Source organism: Epinephelus fuscoguttatus, linkage group LG11, assembly GCF_011397635.1.
Source record: "Epinephelus fuscoguttatus linkage group LG11, E.fuscoguttatus.final_Chr_v1".
NCBI lineage: Eukaryota > Metazoa > Chordata > Actinopteri > Perciformes > Serranidae > Epinephelus > Epinephelus fuscoguttatus.
Window position 1 is genome coordinate 13,917,405 of NC_064762.1, and position 21,361 is coordinate 13,938,765.

At 39.0% G+C, this 21,361-nt stretch overlaps 2 protein-coding genes and 1 non-coding gene across 3 annotated transcripts in view; 2 read left to right on the forward strand and 1 right to left on the reverse strand.

Annotated features, from left to right (window-relative positions):
* Window positions 1–21,361, reverse strand: part of rps12 (ribosomal protein S12) — a 434,687-nt gene that overhangs the window by 299,803 nt on the left and 113,523 nt on the right. The gene's annotated exons all lie outside the window — the stretch shown is intronic.
* On the forward strand, window positions 1,670–1,752 carry trnal-cag (transfer RNA leucine (anticodon CAG)). The gene has a single exon. It is a non-coding gene; the product is annotated as a tRNA-Leu (tRNA).
* rp1l1b (rp1 like 1b) overlaps window positions 3,614–21,361 on the forward strand; it is a 32,064-nt gene continuing 14,316 nt past the window's right edge. The window contains exons 1-4 of the mRNA XM_049590968.1: window positions 3,614–3,636; window positions 12,079–12,154; window positions 14,466–15,079; window positions 20,269–20,437. Coding sequence (XP_049446925.1) covers window positions 14,603–15,079; window positions 20,269–20,437 — 646 coding nt within the window. The 5' untranslated portion in view covers window positions 3,614–3,636; window positions 12,079–12,154; window positions 14,466–14,602. The remainder of the gene's footprint in view (window positions 3,637–12,078; window positions 12,155–14,465; window positions 15,080–20,268; window positions 20,438–21,361) is intronic.

Consider the following 21,361-nt stretch of genomic DNA (forward strand, 5'->3'; position numbering starts at 1 on the left):
GCAGAAACACTAAAATGTGAGGTAAGCTACTTGATTGTTTCAATTTGGGTCGCCTGAATAATCATTAAATAAACAACTCCTGACATGAACTCATACATTTCAGTTCAAGACTAATTTGGACATTTTCACTGTATCAAATTAGAGATTTTCTAAAGTAAAAGTACCACATTTGTACCTCAAAATGTCTTCCTTTTTTGAGGCGTGAGGTATTGTAAAAACAAATGTCTGGGCTTTTTTTGGTCTAACCTTAATGTTGGATAAAACCATTTTCTTCCATAAGTAGTTTCATACACCTATGCTGCTGGACTTGGTACTTCTAAGCCAACACCCACATACAATATAAACTAGTCTTACTGTGTAGTTTTTTTTTCTTTTGTTTTGTTTTTTTTGGCCCTCTTGTATTTATTTGATAGGACAGTTGAGGGCAGACACATACAGCAAATACTGTGGAACAGAATTGAACTCCAGTCACTGCAGTAACTCAGCATTTCATTCATCGGGCGCACTTTATCCCTGGTGAAACGTGGGGCATCCCTACTGCATAGATTTTTATTATTACAATGTCTTTCCCAAAGAAAAAGCCATTTTGTTTGACTCTGTTGACCCATTGACCCATTGCGTCCACAAGTAGTTCATGAACCTAAGATTTCTGGACTTGGACTACATGTTCAATAAACTAGTGGTGTAGTGGTAGTTGATAAGGTAGGTGTGCTACGAGATAGAAGGGTAGGTTACTGAGGAAGAAGTGGGTATACTCTATAAAGGGTGTCTACAGATATAACCAAGCTAAATTTAGATTTTTTAAGACCTTTTTGATACCACCTTAAATGAAATTTAAGACCAAGTAAACACACTGATGTCAGATGAAAATGAGCAGGAATCCTTCCAGGAATGGAAGGATTAAGGAATTCGGAGAGAATCTGGAGACATTTCTGTGGTAATATGACTGAAAATATTTGAATTTGAATTTAATACTGTGAAGGGACAGAAAAAGAGGTGGGTATGACTACACTGCTGCTACAAACGTCTTTTACTCTGTAGACTTTGAGTAATCTAACGTCAAGAATAAGCCTTTGTGGATTAAACCGCATTTCTTCCTTGAGTACTATGGGGAAAAACAGTTTCATCAGTAAGTTCGACTATTAATTTCTCAAAGAAACACGCCTAACATGTTTTAAAATCTATGAATACAATCAAAAGTTTTTTTTTCAAATACTATGTTTAGGCTATTTGGTAAATATTTAATCTCTTATTTTGAAAACCGGAACTAGCAACGTGTGCCGTCGCGCTAACTTCGCTAAATCTGACGTAGTTTGAAAGTTTAAATTGTATCATATGGATTCCTCACGTCGCTGACAACAAATATAGTCCATAGACTACATTTTGGTAAGACTGTTGCAATGGAAAACTTTTCTTTGTAAAGTGAGAAAATGACAGAATGTAAAAAAAAGAGGGATTAAAGTGTGTCTCTGCCTGACAGCTCGCGCTTGGCCGTTTCAAAGCACTTATCATGACGGTCAGAATACGGGTGCACTCAAAATGTATGGCCGACTTTTTTATTTTAAAACACAGGCTGTCTTGACCGTAGTTTGTACTCTTGATGGTGCGTTCATCTTTTTTGTGTGTTTATATTTTCTTATACGATTAGGGGAAGATTGTATGTACAGCTGTCAGGATGGCCGAGCGGTCTAAGGCGCTGCGTTCAGGTCGCAGTCTCCCCTGGAGGCGTGGGTTCGAATCCCACTTCTGACAGATAATTTTTTTTGTCCTCTGCGTGTCGTCATGCTCTCTACGGACTTCAGTCACACTGTTGGCGGACTTATTTATTTTTCTGCATGTTTTACGCTCACCACAAATAAGATAAAATGATATCACACCAGGACGACTTATGTTATGACATTACATTACCAAATATTGTTGCTGTTTCTCAATTATGTCGTGTTTGCCTGCAATGTGTGACCCCTGTGTCAGTTTGACAGCACAGCAGCTGTGTTTGTGTTTTAAAGTGTGGTCTCATTTGAATAATGTGACATGCAGGTTTACGAACACTGATTACATTAATGTTAATAGTACAGATAATGAATTACACCAACAAGTTTGAGTGGCTAATTTGACACATTCAGAAAGATTATGTAGCCATATATATATATATTCAATTTTATCACTCTAAAATTCAGAAAAAAAACAATATAAATATATGTGCTATATACTGGAATCTGCCAATTATAGTTAGCTAAAAACCAGAGAAAGCATAATTTAGATGGCATTTTATTGAGCAGCTCATTGTTTGGAGACTGAGTTGATTGATATTAGCAACAATGTGAGACTGTCATTTATAGTGATTATGCAGCAAGAGGCAGTGTCTGAAATAATTGACTTTAACATATAATAATGACCACACCTCCTGCCATGGAGGTGTGTAGATGTAGGTATGGTAGTATAGTTAAATCTTCTGTTTAAAGAAGTCAGATAAGGCGACTGCCTGATTTGATTACGCAGAAGAAGTATTTTTAGACGTCACTAATGGGATTCCCAGCCCTCGTGGCTTATGATAGCAGGGTGTAAAAATAGTGACTTATGTTCTGAAAATATAAATGGGGATGGCTGTACATTTATTGCACGTGCAGAGACACAAAGTATCTCCATGACATGCAGCACACACACACACACACACACACACACAGGCACAGGCACAGGTGCACATGCATGCATGCAGTGACAACAGTATGTACTAACACACTGATGCATTTTAATTTACCGTGATGGTGTTAAACTCATACAGCAATATTGTCTGCTAACTTTTGATATGGCATCAACCTTATGACATATATAAAATCAGTTACACCTGCATTGCTAAACCCCAGACTTACAGATTTGTACAGCTTGTAAATAAACCAAACCAAACTACAAATGGATAAATATAAGAGGACATGTACATTAGCATTCTCCAGAGGTTTTCTCTAAGTGTAATAGGATTTGTCCAGAGTGTGGGTCTGCTGCTGTCGGATTGTGCAAATGTGCTTTGTGTGTAAATATGCAGTCAAGGCTCCTTTTCTCGGTTATATTTATATTCCCTCCCCGTGATCCTCGCCGCGACCTCATCGCGAAAGGTAAAGGTTAAAGAGTGTACAAAGGTCAAGCCTGTCTGGGCACTCATTACCATGAGATTGGCACAGGTGCTTAATCGTATAGATTAAACTCGAGCAGCAATGAATTTGGTCCTTATGTATTTTCTTGGTTTGCTTAAATGTATTCATCTCTTATTCAACAGGAGCTGATGATCTACTCAGGGTGCTTTCCTCAGGCTGAAGGGATAGATGGAAGGAAGTAAATGGAAGATGAATGGACAGTGGCATTGGCAAGGTATCGGCAAGTGGCGTGTTTTTTTTGTCCTAAATAGTATTTTAAATCACACCTAAAAGGTACCTTTATTTTATAATTTTTTTTATACGATTTTTTTTGTCATTTTTGCCTTCATTTGATAGGAAATTCTAAGGTGAAATGGGAAGAGAAAAGATGATGTGCAACAAAAGGCCAGAGTTGGAGTTGAGCCAGTGGCAGCTGCGGCAAGGACATAGCCGTCACACATTTGGCACCTGCTCCGATAGGTGAGCTCATGGGTGCCCCAGATTACTGGTATGTCTTATGTACTTGTATAAAATGATTTTAATGATTATTTAAAGATAAACCAGGCAGGATTTTCCCATAAAAGACAATGAAGAGACTCATAGAAAAGTTATCACTCTTAGGGCCCGTCCTAATACCCCCCCTTAGCCCTACCCCTAGATTTGCGCATTCCCGTGAGGGGTAGGGGTGTCCCAATTCCTTTTTGCGTGTGGGGGTAGGGGGCATAACAAGGGGTAGTGGGTATGAAACTAGCCCGAGCGAGGGATTTCAGATGCTGACTTGCCAGTGAGGGGTAGCCGTCTCCATGGCTGCCACTGAGCAAGAGACGGGGAAAAAAGTTCATACTTGTACGTATAATTTCGCAGATAAACATGGAACTTTTGTAAAAAGTTTTCGAATAACTGTGTATTTGTGTAGAGAACAGTATAACAATTTTTATTGCTATTCATGATGTCTACATTGGAGTTGACAGAAAGCTAGCCAGCTAGCTCACGTTACCATCGTCAGGTTGCTTGTTAGCTAGTTAGCTAGCTCGCACAATCTGCTGTCTATCATCTGTCCTGTTCTGTAAAATTGTCGGATTTTTCAGATTACGCTAACACGCCAGCTAGTATAACTATGCTGCCTCGTAATGTTAGCTGGTTAAACTGTCAAACGAAGCATGATGAATACAACTAACGCGATTGGTAGGATGAACTCAACTGGAGACTCCATTGTAAATGCCGGTTGGAAATGTAGATGTGTTTAAAATAGTTACATATGCGTGAACGTAACCGACGCGGCGAGTGGTGTCCCAATTCCTAGGGAAAGATTTCAACCCCTTCCCCTCATTGCTTCATTTCGAGGGCTAAGGGGTAGTGGGAAAGGGGGGGGAGTATTGGGATTGGGCCTTAATCTTCACTTATAACCCACTAGAAGTGTGAGGCAGTGTATCTTTCTGCAGAGACTCTGCCCTCTGCCTGTATTTTCGGCACTCAGGAAGTTCATGGTGTGTACCTCCACAGTGCTCAGGTGAGGTCGTGGCTTTATAAAAAAGTAGCGACCAGGTGGCAGACTGTTAGCAGGAGGAAGCCAAGAGATAGAGTGCAGAAAAAATGCAAATTTAGTGATGCAAAACGCCAAATGAGAGTACATTTTTAGCCTAAAATAATGCAGTTACATAACAATATTAATGTTTGTGACCATCATGTGCATCATTTAATTACCAGTATTTATTTAACCTTGAACTTTAGGTTAAACCTCCAAGTCTTGACTCCTAACTGAGGTCATTTGTCAAGCCTGCAACTTCCTGGGTCTGCAGCTTCAGTAGGACTGTGACTAACATACCAGGAGTCCTGCTGCACAGCAGGTTGCCCACTAATTAGCCCTGATATTTTAGCTGCAGCCAGGAGGGGGGAGTGCTAAGCCTGAGTATCAGCCCTCACGTGTGAGCTTGACAGATGATGAGCTTCAGGACGCCCTGCTGTGAGTGTGATCCAAACTGCATTGGCAGTGGCGGAGCCCAGACAGCTGAGCAGAGACTGAAGTGCCCGCTAATCATATTTAATTCAATTTAATACAGACTACAGGTTCTGGGAAATCATTTTCTGTGTGGCACTGTAAGCTCTGAGAGGCTGGCAGTGGATGGAGTAGTTTGATAGATCACAGAAAGGTGAAAGGCCCTTATATGGGGAAATTCAGACATTTAATAAAGTGATGACTCCATTCAGCTGACTCAAACTGATAGTAACCTCTTTCACTCGACTCTAAGGAGCAAGGGGCGGTGTCTTCCTCGCACAGGAAAGCCCACAGAGGTCAAAGCGGCACTCTCAGCACGTATTGTCGTGACTCAGCAGGGGGGGTCTCTCTGCTGTTTTCTTCCCATGACTCAGGACACAATAAATCTGCCCTCTCCGAGTCAACTCCACCTCACCCTGACACGTCAAGCTCCTTAAGACCAAAGACAGATGGCAGCATGGGGGCTTGCCCCACTGTTCGTGTGCTTATAAAGGCTTAGTGGGAGTGGGTGCTCCCATGATGAAGCACTTCTTGAAACTCCCGGTATCACAGGGAGGGATCGGCACGCGGTCTGTGAGCCTCTGATAAGGGTAACCCCTCGTGTTTTCTGTGGCAGTTCCTTTGTCCTTGAAAAGAGTGAGCTGACCCTGAGTGATACTTAGACATGGAACATACAGTCTGTAAAACAGCTTCACACACGGCACCTTTCACATGCAGCAAATATGTTGTTTTTGGCCTTGTGAGTGTTTCACATCAAACTTGCCGGGGGAGACTTTGCCAACCAGGCAGCTGGGTCGATGTAGGCCAATTAGCCAAGGGCAGTGCCTCTCTTATTAGTGTCACAGTGCCATGCAAAATAAAGACGTGATTCAATCGCCACCGTCCTTCCCCATTTATCTTGATACGACCCTGGAGACATGTCTTTGTCTTCTGCTTGTTATATGTAAATTTGTATCTGCTTTTTTGTGATGGTGATTACACAGCATGACGCAGCAATTAGGAGAGCTGGTGTGAAATGGGCAAGTGACATGTTGGCTGAATATCACCGGGAACTTGTTGATCTGATGGCTGTGCTGTTCAGGTTGCTAAGTGTGACACAAAGGCAGGTTTGGTAGGGTGGAACTGAAACGCAATGTGAACTTTTGAGACAGGAAGTAAGGAAAAGTAAAATCAGTGCACGGCGTTGGAGAAAATAAACAAAAACACAAAAAAAAATTAAGTTCTGTTTAAAAATAATGATCTAAAACTGTATTTATCAAGAGCTTTTCTAGATATTCGAAGATGCTTTACATGACACATAAATAAAACAATCTAGAATACTAAAACACAATAAGTGTGTAAAGTAACGCAGGATATAAAATCAAACATTAAAATCTCATTTAAAGCTTTGTGCTGTAGTTTTGTGTAGTAGTTTTTGACAGTAGACAATACAGTGAAGCACATGTACAATTGATTTTAATATATGACAAACACAAACAGAAGACGTCAGGTTTTGTTTTGTTTTGAGAGAAATCTGTCACAAGAGGGAGAGCTTTCAGTTTAGCTCCCTAAGTGACATTTTTGACAAGAGGTAACAAACCCATCGCTCAGTTAGGAACATGTGTTGTGACAGTGATGAGTTTCATTTGCTTTTTCTTGACTTGAAACTGTTGCCGCCTTGTCATTTCTGTCACTGTGACAGATGATTTTGTCTCACTTGAGCTGCAGAAAACCTAAAATGTGACAACTGCAGGTGAGGTTTGTGGTTGGGATGGAGGAAAAAAATGACACAGCATGGTATTGTGATATTTTGCACAGCAATATTACATCAATATGCCGATGCAAAATATCAATTTTTCAAATTATACAAATTATTAATATTGCAAACACATTTAAAGTTTTGGTAACCTACCAAAAATCATTTGCGTCTTCAGTTCACTGGGTACATATTGCTGTAATAAAAAACTTAAACGTATTAACAGATAATGACAGAGTTTGCCTTTGGGGATATAATTTACACTTGAAGAAAGTGATAAGTCACAAATTATTGCAACGTGTATTTTAACGCTACTCAGCATATCGCCAAATGTTTAAACTGATATTGTATTGTGACTTAAGATAATAAGATAATATCGTATCGTGTGGCCAGTGTCCAAAATGAACTTTTTGACTCACCAGCCACTCAGTAGATTACCATTGTTTTTTTGGCTGGTGAGTGCAGCAAGGTTACTGGCCACTTGATTATTTTACTAGCATTTGGCTAGTGGCTAGTGTTAATTTTGGACCCTGCGTGTGGCCATTCAGCCCGTAGATGTTGTTGAAAGTCATTCTAGGAAATAAAGGACCAACAAAAAAATAAATAATGTGTGTTCAACTTTTATCATGGTCTTCCTCGTGGAAAAAAAATTGAAAAAAAGAAGAAAAAGTCAATCTGTGCTTAAAAAAAAGAAAAGCAAAAGGAAACAACAAAAAAAGGTAAAAAATCTGTGTGTCCAATTGCTATCCCTGTCTTCCTTGTGAAAAAAAGAATTGGCAAAATTTTCGCTTACAAGTTAACTCAAGCTCAAATTTACCGTGAGATGAAACTTTCTTCTAAATGATCTTCCAACTTTTTTTTTTCACATTATTGGCACACCAGTGTATTTCTTATTTTACAGTGACACAGGATGAGTCCTAAAACCCGAAGTTAGCATTTTAGCACTCCCAGTTCCCTCGTCTCAAAGTCCAATTTAGGTTTGATGCCTGACATAAGGTCTGTGGCTAACATATGTCAGTAAATGCTCCATCACTAAATTTTGAAGCCTTTACGTGTCTTAAAAAAGATGGTTGCTAACAAGTGGCTAAATGGTGGTGACGTTAAAGTCATGCTACTGTGTTGTAGCTCATCTATAGCCTAATGGTGGTTGCATTTATGCTTCCTGTTGGCCTACAAATAAGCATCATCCCTGCAGCACTCAATATCACCAAGTAATTGTAACAAGACTACTTTCACATTATGGCAGGACGAATTGGTGTATAATAAGAAATTTCATATTTTGCATGTGTTCTTTCTTGCCAAGGTATAACACACAGCTTAACCAGGAGTTAGCAGCAGAGACTGCGGCCACATAAGGATGAGTGAAGGGACAAAAGGTGGCAGATAAAAGCAGGAGCATTATGCCTAGTCATAGATTGTCACTGAGCCTTCAACTGCTTTCTAAAAGCGTGTTTAACTCCCTTTATGCAATGGTGAAGTCCAAGTCATGTGTCCAAAGCCTCAGCAGATTTCAGTCCAATCTCAGAGTGATTAGCAGGGCTTTTCATTCTATCCTTAGCTTCCCATGTATGTGATTAGCTGGTAGGCCCGCTTCTGGAGGGAGGCTTTTGAACCGGTTTCTTGTTTTCCTGCTTGCAATAGCTCTGGTGTGTTGTCTTTGGGAGTTTATATCTTGCATGCTGTGATTTTTGGGACTATTTATTTTCAGTTGGATCATGTGAGTATACACACTTACTATACATTTTGGCTGGACTGCTGTATCTTGTGCACACTAAATGCTATTTGTAAAGCAACAGCAATATGCACTAACAACTAAAAGAGCAACACTCGAAACTGCTCCTACAAAAGGTCAGTTAAAGTTAGGGTTAAAGTCATGTTGGGCAGTAGAGTGTTTGTGTGATTCATACAAAGAAAGGATGCAATAATCCATGTTAAACTGGATGAACTCAGGCTGGCCTGTGTGCAGGATGTGATTTTTATTTTCCTTATTTGAACTTTTTTAGGAGCCTTAGTTGGCAAACATGACACCTTAGGGATAATAGCATTATTCTAGGGATCCAAGGCCACATATGTTTCCTGGTCGTGGTGAATAAAGAAAAATACTTCTTGCATTTGTTATCCACTGAGTAGCAGCTAGCTTGCAGAATAATTGTCTCCATGCCATGTTTTTTGAAATAACATTCTGCAGCTCTGCAAACTGGAGAAGCCAATGCTGCCTTAGAATATAGTGAGTTATCTTTACCTGCAAGTATATACCTTCGCTTTTCCTTTTCATCCTCACAAATGCTACTGTGGCACTTGTAATGTTGCATTCCTGCAAAAAAGCATCTCTAAAATTTTTACAGACAAATGTGTTGCCATTTCTATCAGCAGCCATACGTTTTTGTAATTTAACATTTGACGTTATGCTTTGGCTCATTCCCAAGGTCATAAAACTTATGATGGACAGTGTCGTCATCCACTGTCAGAGGTTCAAGTATAGCTGGTTATGCAGGGCTGCTTTACTATAGGCCACAGGTGATATGATTGACATTATAAGAATATTCAAAACTCTGAATTCAGTTAACTGAAATATGGCCAGGTTGCACCAATATGGATTAATTTAATCCTAGATTACTACTGATCAGAGCTTTAAAAACGAGTAGATGCAGTTTTAAAATTAAGCTCTGTTTAGTAAATCCATTTATTGATGTTGCCTAAACCAAAATTAAATTAACAAAATGCAGATGCTTGTTTACCCAAATTAGAATAAACAAATGAATGAAATAATAAATTTGTAGAAGACATACTAATAGAAACCATTAATATTTAGTTGTTTTGTATACCTTAACAAAACAGTACTTTTTTCTGGCTAGCTAAAAAGTCAGTTAGCTAGCCTAATGTTAATTGTGATGGCTCAGCATGGAAGCTCCTCCTATAAGAAAAACTTTTTGGCCAAATTAATGGAGCAATAAATTAATGTATAAATCTGCATGTTGTTGTGATCTCATAAATAAAAGACTCACTAAAGTTACTTTTCAGCTACTCTGTATTCCTTAAGAAAACGTAAAATTGTTTAGCTAGCTAAAAAGTCAGTTAGCTAGCCTAACGTTACTCATGATGGCTCAGCAGAGAAGCTCAAATTTTTCCACCTTTGAGAAAAACTTTTTGGCTAAATAAATGGAGTAGTAAATGAATAAATTTGTGTGCTGTCAGGATCTAGTCAGTAAGAGACTTACTAACGGGAACTATTAACTTTCGGCTGCTCTGTATTCCATAATGACACATTCCATTGTTTGCTAGCTAGCTAAATAGTCAGTTAACTAGCCGAAAGCTACTTATGATGACTCTTAGGAGAAGTTTTGATTTTTCATCCTTTGAGAAAAACTTGTCGGCCAAATTAATGAAGTAATAAATAAAAAATAGATTTGCATGCTGTTGTGATCTATTGGGTAAAAGACATACCTAGGAACCTTTAACTTTCGGCTGCCCTGTATTCCTTAACAAAACCTTCAGCTGTTTGCTAGCTAGCTTAAAAGTTAGCTAGCCAAACATTCTCATTATGGCTTCTCCTTTGAGGAGAAGCCATAATGAGTTAGCCAACTCGTTGGCTAAATTAGTGGAGCAATAAATAAATACATAAATTTGCATGTTGTTAGGATCTAGCATATAAAAGACTTACTAACGTGAACTGTCAACTTTCGGCTGTTATTCCTGAACAAATAGTACATTGTTTGCTTGCTAACTCAAAAGTTAGTTAGCCTAACAGTAGCCTACTCATGATGGCTTGGCAGAAAAGCTGAAATTCTTCCCTCTTTGAGAAAAATTTGTTGACAGAATTATTGGAGCAATATGGTCAAATAATTGAAGATGGAGAAAATGGACAACAGCACAGCAAGGAAAAAGAGGCCGCCTGGCAGCAACTGGCAGACAGTTAACTACTTTCACTCCCATGTTTGACAGTTGGTCCAGTGTTCCTGCTCAGCACCATAACCTTGATTATTTTGCTCAAAAATCTATAAGATGCGGCCATTTTAAAAGTTAAACCTCCACAAGGGAAGTTGAAAGTGAATACTGGATCACATTTTAGATTTAAGTTGAAAGTTTTGGTGAAATAGAATGAAGTAGCATTGAGCATTGAGTCCCTAAAACCTGGAAATGAGTTAGCATTTTACCACTCATAGTTCCCTTGTTTCAAAGTTAATAGGTTTTCGGAATGGGTTTTTGGTTAGATGCCTGAAATAAGTGACTGTCGTTAACACAGTCTTATGGGACTTTTACATTTTGTCCTACAACATAAAATACATCAGTAAATACCCCACTTGTGAACTTTGAAGCTATGTATCTTAAGAAAGGCGGTTGCTAACAAGTAGCTAAATGAAACTACAGAATGTCATCACGCCAAGCCGTGCTGGACACGGCTTTACAGTCTTGTTATGGAGATGATGTTACGTCATGTGACCGTAGTATAGTTTGTTTATTGAATGACATTAGCTTTTCACTTCTGGCGATTGCATTAAGGCTTCAATAATCCTTAAAGTGGTGTTCATTTATGAAGATTATCTTGCTGTGCAAAGCACGTAAGTATCATAAAGGTTTGTTTGACACAGAGCTTATCTACAATAATCCAAAATCCAATGGGAAAATCTCATCAGTGTTTTGATGAGGGAACCAGTGCAGACATTTTAAGAGAGGTTTAAATTTAGTCTTTCTTAATTTCAAGATAGTTTCAAAGATTGGTGCAACATTATTTAAAGTTAAACTATGATTTAATCAGGTTTACAAATTTATTCTTGTTGGTGCAACCCAGCCTACAATTCACTATCATAATCTTGCATTATGGAGGACAGAATAATGCTTTTTACTCAAATTATATTCTAAGAAAATCAAAATGCCTCTGTAGGCTATAAATGAATATACTGTAGTTTCAACCTCAAGACTTAAAGGCCGAGGCTGGCAACATGACACAGAAGAGTATTTACAGCAATCAATTACTTTCCTTTGCCAAAATGTTCAGCCACAGCATTGCTAATATAAGAATAAGGACAACAGCCAAACCTGTTCTTTATATGTGCCAGTCAAGATTAGCCTATTTTATAGCCAAAGAATTTCATTTTTATTTGCATTTCATAGTGGGCTCGCATCCCTTTCCATCAGGCAACAATGAATTATCGTTACCTCCTAGTATTGTCACAGTAAGCATGCATTGTGCTTACTGCAGATATTGCTGCTTTTTATAGGTAATCCTTGCAGTACTGGCTGCTTGAAACGGTGGCAATGGATGCATTTTCCTCAGTGACAGTGATGATCACCAAGGTAATGTCCACTTTCGCTGCTAGCAGAGACTTAAGCTTGTTATTTAAAGTCACTTGAAGGATTTATTTGTGGCTGTATCCTCATTATCCCTGTCTTCATTTACTCTTTGAGCTCCTCAGCAGAGATCAGCATGTTGTCAGTATGTAACAACCCTGTCATGTGTATGCCACTGTAAGATGTAGTAGATATTTGCAATGCTGAGTGACTTAAACAGCTTCTACACTGTGAATAAATCTATTCTGAGTCTGGCTATATTAGTCTGTTATCAATACAATAGCATAGTGTATATAATGAGTGTATAATGAGAGCATGTTAGTCTCTCACCTAATGCCAGCAAAATAACCATCCACAAGGTAATGTCTACATGATTGTCAGGTTTTATTGTTGTAGTCTGTAGGACTTGGTGGCATCTAGCACCGAGAATTCAGACTGCAACCAGCTGAAACTTTGTACATGTGCAAAGTGTGCATGCAGGAGAACTGTGGTGGCTGTGAAAGTTAAAATGCAAATGGTCTGTGTTTGGTTTGTCCATTCTTGGCTACTGTAGAAAGGATATGCCGTACTCCGTGTACGAGGACCTGCTGCGTATGTAGATATAAACAGCTCATTCTGGTAATGAAAACACAAAGTTTCAGGTTATTATGCAAAAAAAAAAAACATGCTTATGACATAGAATTTCTGCCACAATATGCCCCTAAATCCTTCATGCAGGACCTTTAATTTAATTCAATTGAAGTTATGTTTTATATACTTTATTATTCTGCAAAGGGAAATTCAATTTTTTTTAATGAGTGGTAGAAATAACAAAAATTCATTGATAAAAACGGCAGTGCACGTTGCATGTTAATTGAAAAACAGGGCAGTGAAAATTGGTGTGAAGTGAAAAATAGCATGATCGATTATCAAATAATTTGATTGATTTAAAGCTGACTTGATTAAAACAGTCATGATATGATGTAAACAGCCATGTTTCATCATTTTGTACATCTTATTTATAGGACAGAGGGATGTTGTATGTGGTTAAGCCCTCTGAGGCAAATCGTGATTTGTGATATTGGGCTTTATTAATAAAATTGAATTGAATTATATTCATCACTTACAACTCAAATTGCCATTTATCATTTAGGAAAGTGGCCTTGAGAGTAAGAGAGAAAAAATGAATGACCAAAATAGAAGTGATGAAAATGCTTACAAATTAATAATAGAAGTAATGAAATGTGTGTGAATTGAAAAACAGAGGGGTACAAATGAATGTGAAATGAAAAATAGAGTGAAAAATTATCAAGTGATTTGATTAATTTGTCTACTATTCATAATTCCTTACACCAAGCTGACCTTTATCGTTCACAGTAACAATTTTTGTCACTTTTGCCCAAAGTGGGTGTGGTTCTGTGATTCTGTGACAAAAATTGCTAGCTTTAAATGATAAATGGAGACGTTTAGTGTTCTAAACGACGAATGGTAGAGAAATTAATCAAATCACTTTGTAATTTATAATTCTATTTTCCATTTCACATTCATTTTTACCCCTCTGTTTTTCAGTTTGCATTACATTTCATCACCTCCCATTCTGTCCAGTTATTTTTTGTTACTCTCACTCTTGAGGCCACTTCCCTTAAAGGATAAATGACAATTCTGTGTTGTGAATGATGAATAAAAGATGTGGAAAAATATAAAACATGGCTGTTTTCATCATATCAGCTTTAAACTAGTAAAACCACTTGATATTTTATCCCTCTATTTTTCCTATCACATCCTTTTTAACTGCTCAGTCTTTGAATTTACATGAATTTGCATCACCTCCATTTGTATCAGTTAATTTGAGCCCCTCATCATTTAAATATCTAGAGGCACTAAATCTTGAATTAAAGAAGATTCTGAGATCAGTGTTGAAACGTCCTCGAGAATGAAACAGCAAATCCAGTTGCCTTTGACTGAGTACACCTAGACACAAGATAAATGTAGAACAGTATTGTGCTGATTACACCTACAGCCTTTAAGGTGTTCCTTTGTGGGGATTTTCTTTTTCAGACGAGCCTCATGTCAGCCCTCATCAAACATGTTTAGGTACTAATTTAGACTTAAGTACTTTAGAGAAGAGGTGGCGGTGTCATGCTGGGTTACCTGGAAAAGCTAAAATGGGCATAAAGGTTCAAGTGCAAGTGCACTGTCTGCACGCAGGTTAGGTGAGAAGAAGTTGCATGTAAGCAGGAACATGTTTTTGTTTCTTTTGCCTCGCCTTGAACATTTAGTTTCTGTTGTTCGACCAGTTCTGTTTTTTTCTCACCTGTTGTTTGAATGTCTCTTTCAGCCTGGGTGGAGTAGGAGCCATGCAGATGTGGGGTGCACCACCCTCCCCTAGGCAGCACAGGAGAAACATGACCTGCCTCTTTCTTCAGCTCATGTGAGACCATCCTTTAGCCAAAGTGGAGAGACCACCACCCTAAAATGTCCTCCCACAAACGCAACTTCCAGTGCTTCAATGCCGTAGGCGGCGAAGGCTCCCACAAGTCTTCCCTCCCCTTCAAGCATCACAGCAGCCGGCTCCCCAGGATCCACCACCATGGCATGGTGGCTCATCATGAACCTCTGGAGGAGTGCTACCTTTGCTCTGAGTATAGACATGCCCACGCATTAGAGACACCTGTGTATCACGCTCATATGCCATATCACCACCATCATCCACACCGCTATGTTCTCACGGGACCGACCAGGCCTGAGGAGCCCCCTGTGGCGCATTCAGGCCACATTCATCATCACAGGTACAATAAGAGGGTGGTGCTGGTGAAGAACAGCGACCCTTCGTTCAGGAAGACCATCGTCTTGCACCGCAGGAGTCTACGCAGTCTGGGGCTTTTTTTAGAGGAAGTGTCTGAGCTCATGCAGTACCACATCAGGAAGTTGTACACTCTGGAGGGGCGCAAGGTGAGAACACAAACACTTGTGAAATTTTCTTTTTTTATCTTTTTGATTCTCTTATTAAATAATCCACAGAGTCTGGGGATACAGAGGTTGTATGAGGTTTTCTTCTAACATGTGTTCAGGAAACTTCCTTTTTCCAAGAGGAAGTTTCTGTGCTTGACCCCAAGTGGATACCAACACTTGTGTTGCACTGAATTGAAAAGAATGGCCAAATCTGAAATGAACACTAGTGCTATGAATTGTATTTGGCTTTAAAAGGTATTCTGAAAAGTATGTAGGTTTAAGTGTTGTAACACATGAAACCAGACTGAAAACCAGAGTGAAAGAGAGGCCTCTAGTGACAGGACTGACTCCCTACTGAATCCCACTTGAGAACAACTATCAGCCCTACTGCAAAAAAAAGCTCTTCCTCTGTACACCAAATATAAAAACAGCGTTTAGTCAGAGTACTGAATCTTTTGCAGTGGAAATAAATAATGACATCGGGTAAAGGAAGACTTCAACCACAAAATGACCATTTGTAAATCAGTTAATCATGCCATGTTACCTTGAATTCCTGGAGAAAATTTGGCAAACGTATTGATGTATCGTTTGATTTAGGAAAGGATGGCAGCGGAGATACTGGCCCACCAATGCAACTGGGCTGGACAGCCACAAAAAGGTCCACAGGCTGAGATCAATGCAAAAATAATTTATTTACGACATCCATGCACAAAAGAAGGGTGCTCAAAGTGCAAAATATAATAAAAATGAATAAAAACAGCAGCAGATGTTTCAGTCCTTGATACCACTGATGATAGTCAAGGACTGGAACGTTTGCTACTCTTTTTTGCGCAGTTTCACAGCAGCATTAAGACTTTGATTGATTTGGGGCCATGTTTAACAGTGGCAAAACCTTTAATTAAATTTAAAAAATCAGTTTACAAACCCCCACTCAACTTATGCCATATAATCCAAGCCTTAATTATCCAATCGTACGCTCAGTACTACCCAAACACATACATTTTTGCTATAAAACCTGGCTTTGAAGAGGTCATAGATAGAGTTTCACTCAGCACAAAATTGGGCAAGTGAGACTTGACCTATACTGCATGAGTTGTGGGACAGTATTTCAACAGATGTCTTAATGTAGTTTGCTAAACTTGGTCCCCAATCAATCAACAAATCAATAGTTTTCTGTGGACGCATACGAGAAAAACAAAGGTTTCTTCACAAATTCAAGGTAACATAGCATGGGGTGAAGTTTTCCTGTAAAACCCCCAAAAGGTGCACCCTCTTTATATTTACAGTAAGATGATGATTTGTGCTTACTTTGAAATCCTTGAAACTGTTCCCTCCTGTGCCAAAGCATTTCTGAAATAGGCAAGTCTACCTTGTGTTCTAAAGTCCCACTGAATCTACGGGCACATCCAATAACTGATGTTATTAGCATCCAAATCCACATTATCTTCTGCTTTACTTTTGTTTGGCTGTTCAGTATCTTTTTCCAGTACGATCATTTCATCTACAACGAAATACTGCTGTAACTAGATGTGTGTAATTTGCTGACATTTACACAACAAATATACTCGTACAATATCAGTTTAATTTGGTTTACACTTAGTAGTTTGTTATAATCAAAGTCTGGTGGGATAAATATTTTGAGTGCATGCATCAGGGAATGAAATGGGGATATTCCCACACACACACACACACACACACACACACACACACACACACACACACACATATACACATTCAGACTGTGGGTATCTCTCCAAACCCCATTAATCTTGGTCAAATCAGAGCTATTTTTGAGAGAGCGAAAACAGGTCAACGTTGAAACTCCTCTCCCCTACTTTGATACCAGAGGTGTCTCAGAAACGTGTCTTCCACAGCGGCAATTAATTATCTTCACCTGGGCTTTCTGTGACTGTGGATGAAGCCATTCATCTGCCATCACCGACATCGGATTTTCAAATTCAAAACTGCACTTTCATCAAAACTGACTGCTTGTAAGCAAAACAAAAAATCAACAGAACTTTCAGTATTTTAGTCTGTGTGTTTCTCTGAGTTGCACAGCTGTCAGAAGTGAACAGAGGCAGCAGTGTTCAATAGTGTGTGTCAGGAAAAAATGCAAAAGCACACTTAAATAAATGACACAAATAGGAATAGCAGTATTTATACAGTCTATTTGCTACTTAACTTAAATGACATGCTCTGAAAATTTAAAAATTGCCAAACTTGAAGATGCATGGTTTTATCGGATGGCAAAATGTTTATTGGAATGGAAGCAAGCTACTTTTATCAGGCCTTTGCTTGGAGGTAGTGGGGAATACAGGTCAGTGCACACTCACCCCATAGATTAGCATTCAGTCATTCAGGCTAATCACCTGTGAGACAGAAGACTTAGATTTTAATTCACCTCACTATGATGAAAAAGATGATTAACCTGCATGATATTAAGTTAGTCACGTTTGTTAATAACATTGCAGTACCAACAGACATAAAGCAAGACTTATTGTTCCTGTTGCAATATGAATTTAAAGAGTAGAAGGTTTCCAAAAGCAAAATAAATCAAAGTAATTACACTGTGTTAATAGATTATAATGCCCACACCACTCTTCTGCTTGTCTATATAATTGGTCCACTTCTTTCTCACACTCATCAAGCTTTTATCACTGCTGAGAATTACCCACGGCTCTCACAAGTGACAATGGCAGCTTACTGTTGCAATGATGCACAGTCATCTCATGAAGTTGCCCTGAGATCATCCTGGATTAGGATATTTATCTTGTCTTTGACTCACTGCTTGACTCACAGCCTTCTCTTGCAGGGATTTAGAGGAGTGGTTCTCAACAAGGTGTCCGGGGATCAGAAACAGGCCTTGAGGGAGTTTCGGGGCTCACAAAAATGGGGAACTGTTTATTTTTTGATATTTAATTCACTATAGAAGTGAGCCCAGTGTGAGTATAAGCCACAAGTGGGACTATTCTAATTATAGGTTTCAATTCCTCTATGATTATCTCTTCAACTTTAGTCGACAACTGTAGAATTCTGGTCTTAATAGTGAAAATCTTTTCAGATGAAGGTCCCTGAAGTGAAATCTCGTCAAATGGGAGACACCTAATGTGTATCAATTTAGGTGTCCTTGACATGAAAAAGGTTGAGAACCACTGATTTAGAGCATACAGATGCACAAAACTGAAAACAATGCATAAACCCAGTTATAATATTACTAAAGTAGCACTTGTTTCTTAAATGTTTGTCTACAAATACCGGTATGTAGTATTTGCTGTAGTCATGCTACATGTTTAGTAAAACAATGGATATTTACGAAAATCAAGTCTCAGATTAACATCAGACAAACACATTAAAGTTTTAAAACTTTGTTAATTGACACATTTTATATTAAACTTTAAGGTAATATGGAAAGAGGCCACAGACGCTTCAGTCTTAGTCAAAAAAGGGTTACATTAAAGGGCAGACTGTGCAGCTCAGTGGGTAAAATATAGCACTGCAGCAGTTAATCCCCACTTTGACCAGTTCTATAAATATGCCCTGAGTTCCAGTGTTAAGGATATCCACCCAATGGCATATGTTACACTACATAAGAAACACAAGGCAACAGTAAATATGTTCTTCCTGTTAATGCAGGAAGCCTCTTTAGAGGAACAGTAGTAGGTGCTATGGTTGCTCTTCATGAGATAGGCTATGCATCTTGCTTCTTCCTTAAAGGGGAACGACTCCTAAATTAAGAAATTCAGTGTTATTTCCATGGACTAGAACAGTTTAATCAATATTTGTGAACACGGGCCACTCTCTCTCAAAGTGATGTCATAGGGTATTAAGTCTGGAGGTGCTCCATAGACAATAAATGGCAGCTTGATTTTGTGAACCCACAGAATGTTTGCTTTCATTTTATGCCAAAATGAGCTTTAATCTACTGTAATGTTCTCAGTTGTGAAATAGACAATGTCCCCATATTCTCAGAACATTCCCCTTGGCTGCTCTCAGTGTCATCTATAACCCCTTTTGCAATTAATTGTCAATGGAGCAGTTCTTGACTTTATACCCCATGGCAGGGGCAGGCAACCTGTGGCTCCAGAGCTGCATGCAGCTCTTTAAACAGGCTCCATTGGCTTCCTGAAATTTTGACATAAAATTATGTGGACATGAATTATGGTTGTTGGTTTTTTTTACATTAAAATTCAGTCATTGTTGTAGGCCTAAAGTGATTATAAATCCCAAAAACAAGGAAATGTCCTCGAGGAAAATAGAGGATTTAATACTGTGTGGAAAGATATATTTGCTTCCACCACCAATGCTGCAAAGTTAAAGTACTAAATAATTATAACTGCAACTGCAGAGTAGCCTCCTTTGTAGTAAATCATGTTAATGAATACTCATTTAGACCTATTCATAATGTTGATGGGCTAATTTAGACTTCACAGGCTGTTTCTTTTTTGTACAACAATGGCTCTTTTATAAGTCCGACCCCTGCCCTATGACATCTGAAATTTGAGTTTTAGCTTTCTGGTTTTTGGATTTGAGAGAGAGTTGTTTATGTTAAATGTTAATTTTAGACTGTCTTAGACCATTGGAATTACATGTATAAATTTTGAAAATGGCCGTAGCTCCCCTTTGGTGTTCTGCGATCAGTTTGTTCATACTTACAGGCCCCAGAAATCAAATCAAATATCCTTGCAATCAGTCTTCAAATCACAAATATTCTATCCTGTTGTATGGGGCGAGCCCAGTGGATCGCCGGCGGTTCTGCAGGTCTGAGTTTTTTTATGCAATATGAAATGGGATTCAGCTAAGAATTTACTCACCTCCAGCTTTTGATATAACATGTACCCTTCATGTTTAAGCCATCTCCATGACTTTATCCAGATCTGTAAGAAAAGAAAGGCGTGCAAAAACTAATAGTTAGTCCTTCCTGTCCATTGTCCGCCATGTTTGTTTCCCTTAAATTCACATTCAGTCACCAGAGATTTGTGTAAAATTACAATTTGGAGAGTCAGGACTCTGGTTGTTTGTGAGTAGAATCTGTTGTGGTGAGCTTTTTCGTCCAGATCATTGCTCTCTAACTGTTAAACTCATCATTACATGTCGTTTTGTGTGGGGTTACATTTTAAATATCTGTTAAGATTTTAAAATTTTTTAGTGTGGACCAGCCATAACAAATACTTTCTGTTCTTCTGTTTCAGATTGACAGTGTCCAGAGTCTGATGCAGTGCCCCACTGTCCTCGTCTGTGTGGGACGTGAGCCATCCCACCCATCCATCATGGAGAATTTTCGGAAAACATCTGATGACAAACTTCCAAAGCTGAGTGTGAGGTCTCGCTCCAATGGCTGTAATGAAGGTCAGGAGGAAGGTAGGAGGAGCAGTTCGATGTCACAGACTTCATTTCTGAATTACATTTTAAATATTAATTACTGATCACATTCTAAGAAGTGTTTTACTGGAGAAGCTGTGTCACCATTTTTTCTTTTGTCTTTTCTGTGGCTCCATGGTAAACCAAGGACTACCAACGAGGAAGAGTGTCACCAATCCACAACTGGAATCTGACAACAAATCTACTAGGCAGTCCGTGTCATCTGACAAGTCATTACCAGATGGAACTGACTCTCCGGATAATGCGGATTGCTGCTCGCACGCTGGTGATGGAATGAGAGATGATGATATAGAGAAACGGGTTCGTGTTAATAAAGATGGCAGTTTGTCTATGGAGATGAAAGTGCGCTTCAGGCTTCAAAATGACGAAACAATACATTGGACAACAGAAGTAAAAAAGACAACAGGCGGGACCTGTGAGATCCTACAAGGACACAATAACCCCTGTTTTGCTCAGATTAGTGATAGAAGTCATTCAGAATCTGAAAACATATCTGCTGGTGAGCAAGATGAGGCTCTCATCAGAAAGTGCTATCAAAGACATACAGAGGAGCCTCATTGTCCTCACTGCTGCAGTCATTGCCAGGATTACGACATCTGGAAAAACATCCCAGAGGCACAAGGAGCAACTCGCTGTGTCCGAACTTCCAGCTCAAGTGCGTCCTCACATACGATGGTCTCCAGGAAGACGGTGGTTGAAAGACAAACTAGCGAAGAGCGTATAGACCAAGTGGTGGAGAGAGAAACTTGTGTGAAGCAGACTGTGGTGGCATCTGAAATTGTAGAGTACTGCACCATTAGGAGTGACACTTGCTCACCAAAGTGCAAGGTGCAGTCCTCCACACCGGACAACTGTGAGGTGTGTGTTGAAAGTTCTCCAAATGATCAGGACAATGTCGAAACT